Source organism: Lissotriton vulgaris, chromosome 8 (assembly GCF_964263255.1).
Source record: "Lissotriton vulgaris chromosome 8, aLisVul1.2, whole genome shotgun sequence".
Classification (NCBI taxonomy): Eukaryota; Metazoa; Chordata; class Amphibia; order Caudata; family Salamandridae; genus Lissotriton; species Lissotriton vulgaris.
In genome coordinates, this window is record NC_141696.1 from 714,651,132 (window position 1) to 714,665,513 (window position 14,382).

The 14,382-nt window shown below is 46.7% G+C and overlaps 1 protein-coding gene across 2 annotated transcripts in view; it reads right to left on the minus strand.

The window, feature by feature from the left end:
• The window catches only part of SH3KBP1 (SH3 domain containing kinase binding protein 1), a 1,359,457-nt gene that overhangs the window by 38,765 nt on the left and 1,306,310 nt on the right, over nt 1-14,382 (minus strand). For both annotated transcript variants that reach the window (XM_086934590.1, XM_086934589.1), the window contains one exon: nt 10,781-11,049. In XM_086934590.1, coding sequence (XP_086790716.1) covers nt 10,781-11,049 — 269 coding nt within the window. The remainder of the gene's footprint in view (nt 1-10,780; nt 11,050-14,382) is intronic.

The following is a 14,382-nucleotide window of genomic DNA, read 5'->3' on the forward strand; positions in this document are numbered from 1 at the left end:
GGTTCTGCAGAAGTCGCCGGATTTCTCAAGCTTCCACTGATGCAACTATTCACAGAGCCTAATGCCTGGCTCCCAAGTCCATAACACACTGTTGATCTGGGACGCTCCTCCTTTAAGGCTTAAGGATGTTGCCCACCTAACCTTCCCTCTTCTAGCGCCACACGTATTACCATCAATTAAAATAAATTACATTAATTTACAGGCATGTTGTGCTGCGCATGAGTTATTTGTCTGCGCAGGGTAAGCATGGGCGGAAAATCCGTTTCGCTCGCGGATTTTGCGGATTTTCGGTAAATTCGCAATCCGCGAGATTCGCGAATTTCCTGCAAAATCCGCGAGCAGCGGATTTGCTCGCACTGTTCGCGTGAGTTCGCGGCTTCCCAGTTCAACCTCGCGCCCCGCGAATAAGCGCTAAATTGCAGAAATACGATTTTAGCAAAACTGAAACTACTTACCAGGTTCAAAAGTTCAAGCTCATCATTAGTAGCCATTTCTTGTAGTGCTTCCTGAGGGGCCCCTCCAGAGTTCAGTTGCCTACTTGCAACTATTATGTGACCCTGCTCTGACCCTCAGAATAGTTACACAAAGGTCCTGAATTACAGCTAAGGCAGACAAGCAGGAGCCAGGCTGGAAGTTCAAATCCAGTGACACATTAATCAGCCCCTAATTCATTATTGTCAGTTGGGGCAGGGCAGGTGTTGTAACTAATTTTGCAACAATGAAAGCACTTAGCAAGTGCAAAAGATTACTAATCAGGAAGCACTAAGGAAGCAGGTGCCAGCTAAAAAAATATTCTGTGACACATTAATCAGCCCCAAATTAATTCAGGTCACTTGAGGCAGGGAAGGTGTGCTTTGCTTTGCTGAAAATAATGTACACTGGACAACCAGAGGGTGCGGTGATGAAACAGAGGGTGGCATGGGTGGGCCAGAGGGTGGCATGAGTAGTCAGAGAGTGGCAGTGGTGAAGAAGAGTGTCCCAAACAGGCTGGACACGTAGAAACAACAAGTTCGCAAAACTTGCGACCCGACAGGTAAGTTCGCGTTTGCGAAATTGTACAAAGCCCTCGCGAACTGGCAGAAACCCGCGCGAACACACAAAAAAAAAATCCGCAAATTCGCGAGAATTCGCGGATTTTGCGGATTGCGAGTTCGCAAATCCGCAAAATTCGCGAACGCGAGATTCGCAAAATTCGCCCATGCTTAGCGCAGGGCATGGCCATTCCCGTTGATCGACAAGCAGCCGGTTCGTTCAAAAATGAACTTCTGCAGGATGCATTAATTTAAGGGACACAATAACTCATATGTATGTCCAAAGGAAAAATATAATTCCGGTGACGTTGCATTTCACAATTTCTTCTTCATGTTGCTCAAAGTGGCCCATCAAGTTAAAAATGTTGACAGTTAATATCTCACCACAGTCCCCAAATTCAGGATTGGGTACATCAATCGCCTCCAATTTCCTAAAAGGTTTGGAAATTGAAACACTTGGAGCCTGTCTAGCATGAGACACAGATTCAGAAGGCAACATGTGATGTATTCTGAAGAAGTTCATTTTTTAACGCAACGCTTCTTGTTTCAATTGAAAACATAGAGAAAAAAAAGTTACAATACGAAATACGAATACGAAAGACACATGAACTTTAGACATTTTGACTGACTATTGATTTTTGATGCACCACTATCTTTTTATAACTTTATGTTTGTCTGCTATGCAGAACTATCAGAAGGTGGTCTTTACAATTTAAGCTGTGCACCAAACATATGACTAAAGGACGGTGTGAGTTGGTATACCTAGCCACTGTTTGTAGTTGTTTGACAAGCAGGTGGCATTAAAGTCAAGTGCATATGTCAGATTGGACAGGTATCTTACTTTTCCCAGCCAGGCATGTGCACTTTTTTCCTCTTGAATGCACACCGCAAAGTAACCAGGGGAAATACAGCACAGTTCCCCGAGTCTCCTTTGGAGTGCTGGGCTCACCTGCTCACCCCAATCCTTGCGTTGCTCTCATGCTGTTTTCTACTAAATACAGCATGAGAGCATACACAGATTGGTTGTGTTCACGGCAGTTCAGGCTAGCCAGTCTCAACTAACCCACACTCAGAAGGCAGCATGGGGGTGGGATTACTACAAAATATGGCCAATCACAGTGTGCTTAAAAATTAAGCCTTACAGTAATTGGTACTGTTTCTGTTACTTGCAGAGTCCCACGAGTGAGATTAAGGAGAGCAGTTGTTTCTTTCAAGTCCTCTCCAGCACAGAGTGCATCATGGGCGTCCGCAGGGGAGGGCAAGGGGGTGCGCTTGCCCCCCCTGGATCGCCGGTCCCATTCCTTTTGGTCCGTAATGTTCAAGATTACAGCAGGCTGTTCCCCTGCGAGACGCCCCAGGAGTCTAAATGTTCTCTCACTTGGGGCCTCTCGCACTTCTCTTTGAACTCTGGAGGCTGCAGCAGCCCCTCCCCGACCTCGAACAGACTGTGGACAGGCCCATTGTCATTCTCTCTGCTGCTGATCATCACATTAAGGACAATGGGCCGTCTGCATTAAACGTGCCTTGAAGGCGAGTGAGGAAGTTAAAATGTTGCCCCCCCCTGGAAGGCGAGTGATGAAGTTAACATTTTGCCCCCCCCTGGAAACATTTCTGCGGACGCCCATGGCCTCCAGGCTCTGTTGAGGGGCCTCACATTTGAGAGTGGAAATGTTCTGAAGAGATTTAGGCATCAGACATGTTTGTGACAAGAGTGTAATTCTATCAAATGTTTGATTGGAAAGTAAAGAGTTTACGGCTTGGAGAGAAGCCATTTTGTGAAATGTTTATTTCATTCTATGGGGAAGCTCAGCACAGTGACAGTTTATTTTTACCTCCACTTCTATAGCTTTTAGAACAAGTCTGTGAGGCCCTGTGCCCTCCTTCCCTAGTTATAAAAAACGCAGCCATGGGGCCCCCAGGGCCTCATAGAGGCTCGGGATGCCCTACTTATAAAAAACACGCCTGGGTGGTTGAGCTCCAGTACCTCATAGAGGCTCGGGGAGGGAGGCCATGTTCCCCCCTCCCCCCAGGGGTAGGCTTGGGGAAGATGGCTGCAAGCCCCCCTCTCCAAACCATAACTGTGCCGCCTCATGGTCCTGTCCCAGCTCAGGGTTTTTTTTAAAAGGAGGGAGACTAACTATTTTAGGTCGAGCCTATGGCAGCGTGTACGAGCTGGCATGGGAAATCGACCTCTTGGAATCATTTTAGCTTTAGTAGAACCTCGTGCATGTGGTGCTCACACGCCATTGGCCTTTGCGTCTGGTTTAAGCACGCAATTGGCCAAAGGCGTGTGGAGGCCCCAGCTTCTTGTGAAAAGTTCACTCCCAGAGCGTTTTGCTCTCGGGAGCCAGCAGCGGCGCGCAGGGGCCATCTGGTTTTAATCAGCGTGGCTGCGCTTATCTGTTTATACAGTGGCGTGGGAAGGCTCTTCTCACGCTCAGCTGCTCGAGTGTTAACATACCTGTAAGTCTTGTTTTTCCTGTGGCCTCAAAGTATTTGGCCGCTCCGACTGAAGAAAGTGCTGCGGTGACACTGCCCGGCATTTCAATGCAAATTGTCTCCAGTGCAGACGGCATGCGGTCGACGCACTCCCTCAAATAATCACTATGAAATTAGTTTCACTATATTTAAATGTCGGCACTTAATGCACTATATCCAAATGCATTAAAGTGCCTTGGCTAATGTGGACGTTATACTAGCACTTCCTTCCTATTAGATGAGTGCACAACTTGTATTACAAACATGAACCAATCACTTTTAGATAGCATTCTGTTCCCTCAGGCGCGAGGTCTCCACAGATGTGAAGCTGCGTTAATGTGCCTCTGTGCGGACCAGCTACATACAGAGGCCTCTCTCAGGCCACAATGGTGAGAAGGAATCCGCACCGGTCCCCCGGCCTCTCTGAAGGGCAGCAGACTTCCGAGCCTCCCTCGAACACCTTTGAACAGACTCCAGGAGCACAGGCAGCCCTTGTATGAGGCTGCGGCCTGACCACCCCCTGCTGCTTGTTGAACCAACATGCATGCTGCAGCCTACCCTGACAAACGCAGGGCATGAGGTTCCTTGGAAGCCAAGGGCACGTTCAAGGACAGGCCAGTAACACTGATGCGCAGTCACATGACACATCACGAGATCTGGTGTGAACCTCTGGATGTCATATATAAAGGGGCTAGGAAGGTGTCGCCCCTCCCCTTTACCTGTTTGGCATGGGATATGTAACCGTGTTCGTTCATTTACTAATGTCTGTATTTGGGATAATTCAGTTTAAGAGCTGCGGCCGCCTTTCTTAAATGACATGCATGTTCCTGCATGAGAAGGGAGTGTCCGTTGTCTCACTAGATTTAAGGCCTGTTTGACCAGCGCCCTCAAGGTCCTCGTAGATCCGGGGTCTCCAACCGGTCGATCGCGAGCTACTGGTAGCTCGCGGAGACCCCGGGAGTAGCTCGTCTAGCCCTTCGCTCTGATTGGGCATAATGTGTGGATGGGGCGGGCGAAGAGGATGACGCGATGACGCTCCTCTCCTGGAGCTTCTGACGTCTCTCGTGAGAGTCTGCCGTCATTGCCTATTGAAAACGCGCTGGCATCGCACTGACTGCCATTGTGCGACGGGTGCCAGCGCGAGCAATAGGAGACGTGACTTCCGCCGCCAGAATCAGCCACTGCAGGTAAGCTCGTTTTTTGGTGCCTCTCCCCCCCCCTGATTGTGCCGTTTTTCGTGCATTTTTTGGTAAAATATGCAGATGCCTCATATCTGGTGCCCCTCTGGGCTCCAGTAGCCAGGTCCCCTCCCGCTGACCCCCGCTCGGGCTGCTCTGCTGTCCCGCTCCCTCCCTTTCCAGTAGCCATGGCCCCCTCCTTTGGCCTCCTCCTTGCCTCCGCTCCTCTTTCCCTCCCGGGCTGCTGTTCCCTCGCCCTCCTCCCTGCGACGGAGCTAGTGTAACACGCTGCACTTTATTACTTGTCGGACACACAGATCTCAAATAAACCTTATAGTGAAATTTTTCTCAGCAGGCGCGCAACACCTCAGCCCCCCCCCCCCCCCCCCCCCGAAATTTGGCTCTTGTTGGCCGCCTGATTCACAGAGCCGCCTGTAAAGTATGGCCCTGTTGACGTAGAAAGATATGAAGTAGATTTAAAAGTCACCATAATTGACAGGGAGTTTCTGATCTAAATAATTGCACACATTTTTATGTGCACAAACATTTAAGGAACATTGCGCAAGTGTGCCTCGTGCTAAGAGCAGAAACTGCAGTGAGCATCACAGTGTGTTACCAAAACAGCGAGTGCACAAAACATCTGCTTCCACATATCTGGGAGGTGAGCTCATCACGCTGGAGCGACTGTGAATGTATAGTGCAGGAATCTCGTGTGCTGACTCTGGAAACACCTGCCTGACATGCCCTGCCAATAAAAATGTCTTGTAGTGCATTGTACTGGATCTTGTTAGCGCTTGCAAGTGGTGTGGCGTGGAAGAAACGAGTGTGAAAAGGGGACCTGCCGTTCTTTCACGCACCTGTGGGGTTGGAAGGTGATACTCCACCCCATGCACAAAGAAAGGAGTGGGGGCATTACCTTCGAACACTTGAAGGACTTCGATGCGTTGCCTTCTCTTGCACACTGTGAAGGGTGGGAGTTTGCCAACATTTCTGCGCCGTGAAAAGTAGTGGAGGTTTACACGCTCCTAAAACACGAGGAGGGGTGTTCAAGCTTCTGAGCACTATGCTGCTCAGAAGGATCAGTCAACTTGGGGGTGGGCGTCCATTCTTGCACGCCAGAGTCGAAGCTCTGACGGCACGTGTGCTCTGAGGGGAGTGGGGCTTTCCGACTCCTTCACACACCACATGAGATATCTGTGTGCGTGTACACACTGGGGACATGCACACTGAACAGGGCGATCTCTCTACTGTTGCACGCCGTGGAGCGTTGGGAAGAAAGTTCAAGGAAAGGTTGTGGGAGGAGGGGGGCATGGGGTCTGCCTGCCTGCTCATGCATACTGCACAGGGGAGATCTGCAGGCGCTTGCACCCTGTTTACTGACAGCACATCTGTGACTTAGAACAGGGACAGCCCGGCCCCTCCCGCCGGAATGACTTAGGCCGGAGGACTTTTTGGCAAAGGGAGAGTGGAAAATGTGCCTGTTGTGAGAAACATAGGGCATGCAGTCTGTCCATGCACGAGCACAAAATATGGTGCCTGTGCAGGCGCCTAGTCTGTCTATAGAAGAATACGGTGCGCGGTGCAGGAGTACAGAGCATAGCATCTGCCCCTGATCAGCACAGTACGGTACTCAGGAATTACTTTCACTACAGCGGACACCGCGCCTGGGGCAGGCAATCCATTATTGGATGCCGCGCGTGGGTGATGGCCAGAAATGTGGGCTTGGGAGTCCCAGCATGAGCTGGCCTGCGGGCTATAAAGCCAATATTTGATAAAGGTGCCCTTTACAATGATTATTTCAATGACCACTATTTCTGGAAGGTCTTAATTTTGGACCGATTAATTGTAATGACTTGAAGCGTCACAAATCCAAAGTCATTCCTTTTGGTGTTCTAGGGAACTCTTAAGTCAGGCCTGTCTTGGGTATTTTGTTCAAACCACAGTATGGGCTCTGATGAAATTAGGCTTAAAGTCAATGAAACTGGCCGTGGGGGGTCTCTCGATAAAATGCGCGAGTTTATTCGGGTTCAGTAGCTCACAACAATTTTCACTTGCCAAAAGTAGCTCAGACTACACAAAAGGTTGGAGACCCCTGTCGTAGATTATCTCTGGCCCCCCTATCCCCCCCCCCCTCGCAACTTTAGAAGCAAGATTAAGTGTTCCCCGGTATGTAAATAGTTCTAAACTGCATTTATACGTGTGGGTAACGCAGCCAGCTTTTCTCCACATGAGTTCCTGCTTAGGGCTCGGAAAGTAAACCTTTAGTTGGAGAGACTCGGATTCCCCCTTCTCTGCGGAAAAAATTGATTATTGAGGTGTTGAAGTCTTTCTTGTCTGCCTGTCCTCCATCTCGCTGCTCTCGCACTCCCTCCCTGGGTGCAGCAGCGTAGGGGCAGGCCAGGGCATTTTGGGCATAGAAGGTATGCACTACTAGAACAGCATTATTTCACTGGTGTGCCTATGTGTCGAAACAGTGAGCGCCAAGTGCGCGCCTTGTGATAAATTAGCGCTGCCGGAACATCAGGGCACCGTCGGCAGAATGATTTTACACTCAGAGGCATAGAATTCCGACAGTAAGGAAAAGGTTTCTTTCTAAAAAACAGTCCCCCAGATACTATGAAACTGTGCAGCAGAGGCAGCCTTCCGGCTAGAAATTCCTCCTGAATTCTAATCTCAGCTCCGCCACTGACATACAATGCGATTCTGGATAAATCGGGTCATGTAATTCATTTATCTGCCAAAATGTAGAAACGAATGGCAACGCACCTCATTTCAATAATATTCTCCTTAGAAAAAACTAAACATTGTCTCAAATAAGCGCTATATAAAAAGAATTACCACATCATACAGGCGCTCAAAATAGTTTCCATTCACGAAAACATGAAAGGTGCAATCCCTATGGGTCTAGTTGGCAAAGCAGAACCCCCTCGGAGAGGCACACCTCCAAACTCCATCGTCAACCTTCCTTTCTGCACCGGTTGTGTAAAGATGTTTTCCACAGTCAAGCAAATCCCTGCCCGCTCTCCAGCAACAGAAGACACTTCCATTCAAGTTGAAAAATCTTTATTTCCAGCGCTCGCCCAGACCACTCACAAAAAAAGACACTTGAGGACAAGTCTAGACACACCAACACTTGAGTAACATAACCGTGACATGTAGCAGGAGGCAGGGGTGTCTGAAATATTAAACATGTGAGAGCAAACAGCCAAAACATGTGATGATGACAGTCTGTGGGTAGTGCCAACTAAACTCAGAGTAATAGTGTTCAAGGAATGTTACCTCCTCTGCCACCAGAACCCACGCCTTTTATTTTTTTTACTTCGATTGCCTTTTCGCTGTTATTGTTTTTAAAGAGTGCCCTGTAAATAAATGAAAGTAATATAACTGGCCAAAGGAAGGCACAAGCTTACACAGCGCAAGATCCTCGTGTCCCTGCCCCCTCCCATCCTTAGATTGCGATACCCATGACCTGGGAAACATTTGTTTAACTTACTTTCTTATCACGCCTTTGGAATAATGGACAGCCTTTCCTTGATTTTGGGAAGCCAAAAGTTTAGAGGTCTGTGTGGAGGGGACTCAACCAATGAGTACATTTCTGACTCTCAGTTCCGAAAATGTACTTCCAAATCCCGGTTTCCCCTCTTTACTGCATTGCGTGATTCTGGGCAAATGAAGTTATTGCACCTGCATAATGAACCTGTTTCAAGCGCTTAAAAATCGGCTAAATGGCTGCACGAAACGCTATATAAATATCTAGTTAGTGCATATAAGAAAATATACTGCAAGAACTGACCAGGAAGACCAAGTATAGTGAGTTTAAAAACAAAACAAACAAGCATTGGCATAGCCAATAGGTCTCGCCTTTGGGACCTTATAAGAGTTTAGTTATAGAGCACAATATCCTTGGTGCAACAACATCAACTGTTGCAGGGCTAAACACTTATAAGGTCCCAAAGGCGAGACCTTTTGGCTATGCCAATGCTTTTTAAAATTTTACTGTGGATTTGCGGATCCACGACAAATTTGCAGTAAAATAAAAATAAACTTTGTAGGCCCCATGGGATGCCCCCACCTTTAGGTCTAGGGGGCAGGGTATCTCCACCCTGTTTTTTTTTACTTATATCGAGGACAGGAGACTCATCCCCGAGTCCAAAACTGGCGGCCGACACCTATTTTTTGAAGTGGTGGCAGCAAATCAGATCTTATCTGAAGATCTGTTGGCTCAGTGGATCTGCTGTGGCGTAAAATATACCACATTTTTGATCCCTAGTTTCCCAACAACTAATTAACAGATTTACACCAAATTATAAAAGGAACACCTTATGGATCAAGATCTAGCTTTCTGTCAAATCTGGTGTAATTCCGTTCAGCAGCTTTTACACTGTCACTGTTTAACCCCTTCACTGCGGCGGCTATTCCGCCACAGCGCTAAGGGGGAGGCAGGGCCGCGCGGCGCTCCCGTGCTCGTTACGGAACCGCTCCGTCACGAGCCTCGGGTGAGCTGTGCTTGTGACGGAACAGTTCCGTCACGGCCCCGCCAGCTCTTTAGAAAGCCCTGCGCAGGAGCCAAATTCGCGCCGCGCAGGCGCGGCGAGCAGGCCGCGACGGAACCATTCCGTCACCAGCACAGCCCACCTGAGGCTTGTGACGGAACGGTTCCGTCACGAGCATGGGAGGGGTTAATTTTCCTATGGAAACATTTCTGGGGGAAACAGTATTTAGGAACCCACTTTTTTCGCTGCCCCTGCTTGATGGACCACCCTGAAACTTTCCAGGGAAGGGCTGAGGTGGATCAGAAGTTTTTGGGGACAGTTTGTGAAGATTTGACAAACTGTGCCAAAGTTATAAGCAATCCCCAAAAAATGTTTCCTCTGGAAGCATGGTCCACCACACCACTGGTGTGCATATATATGTATATATGTATGTGCGTGTATATATATATATATATATATATATATATATATATATATACACACACACATATATATACACAGTTCTTATATATAAACACAGAGCCCCTGAACTGTATAATTTGTAGCATGATATATACAAAATGATGATTCTAGATGTGTGAACGTAATGATTTTAAGTAATTGAGCATAAAGAAACTAATTCATTCATTCATTCATTCATATATATAAATAGTTTTTTCCCTTGCTTGTATTAACTTCAGTCTAGGATAAACTCTGGAACTATGTAAGCACAGCCCTGAGTAAAAAACTTTATTTAGAATGCTGAACTGGTTAGTTCAAGGTTGAAGGGACTTAGAAAAGTTCCCTACATTAACTCACAATACATCAAGTTTAGATTTAAGCATGCTATTTCCCATTCACATGCACAGAGCATAGTGGGAATTAACTAAAGTGAATCCTTAGCAAGTTGACCTTTACATAAGCTTTATTGCATTTGAAATTTGAGTTAACTACACTGAAAAGAAGAAATACTGATCAGCGTACAATATATATTACCTATTACATGAAGAGAGAGTGCATCACAGATTTTATTTGTGGAACAAATTAAAGCAGCATAATAACAGTATATTGAACAAATCAATACTCAGGGGCGTAGCTTCGAGGGGTGTTACACGCCCTTAATAAATGTGTTATCTAGTCATTAGTGGGAACGTGTGCTTTCAGTCGGGTATGGAAAGGTGTCTGTTGGATTTCACCTCGGAAATTTACATTCACACACAGACTAACACACACACACACACTCTCCTCTCTGTTTTGAAGATCTAAAAAAATGTTGGTTATTTTACACGTTATTTTAAGTACCACTAACAATCTGCACTGGTCTCCCTTTCCTCTACCCCTTAAGGCACCTTATGTCCTGCTTCTCTGATAATGTGTGTTAACAAGATATGCCAGCATGAATGTTGAGAAATCTGAAGCTCACCCCCTCCCAGCCCCCCAATCTTACTGACCAAGCTACTCCCCTGTCGATACTACAAAATCGACATCAAGAACACAAATGTCTCAGAAAGAAAGATTTGATAGACATGCTAAGCCAAATATTAATATTTTTAGAATTGGGCAAATAAGGGTTGTTTAGTAAACGCATAACAAATTAGGTAGGGCGCACATGTGCACTTACTTTTGCTGATCTTTCATGGTTTCAATAATACTCCTTAGGTCTTTGACTTGCATTCTTAGCTCCTCCAAGGCGGACTGACCAGGGCTCAGGTGCTCAGTCTTTGGCTTTCCTTCTGTGCTGAGTAACGATGGGGAGTTTGATCTGTGCCCAGTTGTCCCAGCAGTAACTGGATGAAACGCAGAAAATGGTGCTGTTCCTGGTGGCACATTGCCTCCAATAGAAGCGAGCCCGCCTGGTTTTGGTGGTAGTGCAGCTCTATTGTCCGACACCTGAATAATACAAACAATGAAAGATGAGGGTATAGTGTTCAACTTCACAGTCTTTCAGAGGCTCAAACATTCCGAGTTTCCCGCTCCCTCTTAGGCGAATGGACACACTCCACACCTTATAAGCCAAACACAAACACAAATTGAATATGGTTTTGGAAAAAGATATACGAATATAAGCAGACTTAATGGGAGAGGCTCTATATTTGGCTGGCTGGAGGAGATCAATACCAGATACTATCTGTTTGACAGACCAAAAAGGAATAGGATGCAAAATCTTTGTAGGGCCATTTTGTGGAGGTTACAGAACAAATACCCCCTCTTTGGCAGGAGAATGGCGGCTACAGACTAGAAACTCTCTGCTAGGCAGTTTCAAAGTTGTAACAGGATGGTACTCGGATGGAAAATCTGTTGGGTTGCATGACCGAGATCACAGGAGAGAAACTAAACTCTCTGCTCTACAGCCTCATGGAAACCCCAGGCTAGAAACTCTCTGTTTGGCAGCTGCATGAAGGCCATGCATTACAACTCAAAAGCTGCTCTAAGGGGGTCCTTGAGCGGATTGGAATACAAGTCTGGGGAGCTTCAAAAAATAGAGTTGTCTTTACGCAAGAAAAGACTGTGTTGACACATGAAAGTCTACAGTCTTTTGAGCCGGTACCATAAACATGAAACCAAGTACAGATTTGTCCATTGACACAATACCCGATTCTGCAGGCATGATAACACTGAACTCCGAAAAGAAAAATTGTTTATTTTAAAGATTTTTAAATTTAGTACAAGAAAGCACATATTATCAAATCCCTCATGGAAGTATTCGAAATCTAATCAAATTGTTAGCTTTGGTATTTCACTCTTCCCACATGGAAGCTGGGGTTGACTATCCATAATGTGCCCAAACCTTTTCAGCATTTATATATTTGGGAGAAAAATGCTTTTTTCACAGACAAACTTGACTTCACGTTTCTAAAAACATTTCAAACTTTCAGCCAGAAAAAAAGTGCTATTTCAAGTAGTTCCCAGTCTATCCATACCTACCACATTCTGCTACCAAATCACAGCTGATTGTGCTTAACCTTCATTTTCTGTTCACTGGCCCTTTCTTGTTCCAGCTCCTCATCCTTTTCTCCATCTGCCTCTTGCTCAGTCCTCCACAGTTTTAGCTCTCCAGTCATGCTCCTCAGCTACTTGTTGTCCTTGGCAGTATCCTCTTGGATTTCTACACTTGTGTGACTGGTCCTACTCTCTTTGCCCATATCTACTCAACTTCTCAGCAGATGTTCCATTTAATCCACCTTCCCCAATCTGCCCCCCCCCCCCACTTCTGAACATTTTCTGCTCTCTTGCCTATTCTTTCCATATTCTCTCTCTAGCACTCACTACTTTTCCCTACTTATTCCTCTCTTCTGTCTCTTTCGCTCTCAATTTCTTCTGCCTGCCCCATATCTCTATTGTCAGCTGTGCCTGCTTCTCCTACTTCTTACGTGTTCATTCTTCCTTTAGGCGTTAGTGATCTGCTTGGTTTTATATCCTGCTTTCCTTAGCAGTTATACGTCACATTTTTTTCTGTCTGTTCTTTCACTCCACTTCACTAGGTATTTCTGTTCTCCCTTCTTTCTGTAACGTAAGAAGACACAGCCAGCATCAGTACCAAGCAACATTAACCACAGTACTATTTGGAGTGCCTAAGGTCCTGACTTTGTAGATTGGCAAAGCCTAACACCACTCGCACCACAGGAGGAAACCAACCAAGGCACACCTAGCCCAGTATTTGGGTTGGGCGTGAGACTGCTGCTGCTGCACAGCAGAAGGCTCCTCAGAGGAAGGTAGGTAAGACAAAGCATGTACTTTATCTGTGAGATCTCTGGAAATCATATCTGTTATCTTGTTTAAGAGTGCTTTTTTTCTCGACTTTGCAGCGGTCAGCAAAATGTCCACCAGAAAAGGTAAGGATAGACAGGATATACATTCTTTTTTTAGGGAAAGATTTAGCCTGATTCCAGACCGAAATACATCATGACATAATTCAACAGTGTGTAAAAGGCAGAAGTGATTATCCTGATCTGCTTCCTCATTTAACTCATCAGTTGTGTCTGCATCTGTTCTGGCATTAAGTGTAGAGGGATATGATTGACTGGGCTGAGCCAAGATATCCTTGAAACACCCAGATTCAGATGATATTAGTGGCTCAAGCAAGTCTTCAGCAGAGCTTCTGTGAACTTCACTGTAATAGCTGAGTAAATCAACCTGGGATAGAAAGGACTGGGCGACTGTAGTTGAACAGGTTGGAGAAGGGCTGTATTAACAAGAACCTGTGGTGGCTGAATCTGTGGGTGAACATGCAGATATAAAAGCAACTCTGCAGGAGAACTCTTGGCAGAAAATGCTAAAAGGGAAAACGAAAGTCACTTACCTGCCATGGCCCCAGAGAAGCTGTGTCAGTTGTGAGATTCTAAGGGCCTTATTATGAGTTTGGCAGTGCGGGAGCAGGACCGCTGCTCCCGCACAAACTCATGTTTGAACAGCCCGCCAGGTTAGGAGTTTCCTCCTGTCTGGCGGGCTGTTCTTTGGCGTACCCACGGCAGTGCCTACGAAATAGGCAATGCAATGGGAACATCAAATCAGTACCTGCACAGCATGGACTGCTGCAGTACATGCCTTGCAGGTACTAGGATGCATGCACACAGGGGGGCACAACATGTGGCCCCCGGCATGCACCCCATGGTGCAGAGGCACCAGGGGGCTCTGTAGGGCCCCCTTTCTTTCCTCACCACCATGTAAAATGTGTGGTGGTGAGGAAACTCGTAATATGCTTGGTGGGGCCGCAGCGGCCCAGTCAAGCACATTGCGGCCTCAAGACCACCGCACCACTGTTGCAGTGGTCCCAGGTGACCTGCCTGCCCTGGTCGTAATAGGGCAGTGGGAAGACCACCACTGTCATGCCCCCTGCCAGTCTGGCGGTACGTGGACCACCAGACCCGTAATAAGGCCCTAAATCTATTAGTAACAGAAACTTACAGATGCCTTTGTTCCTGTCCGCAACTCTCTTAAGGAGGGATACAGATGGGATGTTTAGGATCAAGTCCTGTTGTGGATGCCCCTACAATCAGAGACAGCAACGTGCTGACTCATAGCAAAGAAGACAAATGCCTACAATCCCTTCAATTCAAAGGGCAGGGTAATGAGGTGCCCGATAAGCCATCATTCATGACCCTGAAAAGATGGTCCATATCAAAGATCCCCTAATTGGTAATGTCGGACAGTCATATAAACATACAGGCAGATTCCAAAATAGAAGTCCTTTTTCAACTTCGGCTTCCATGAGAAGATGTCTTG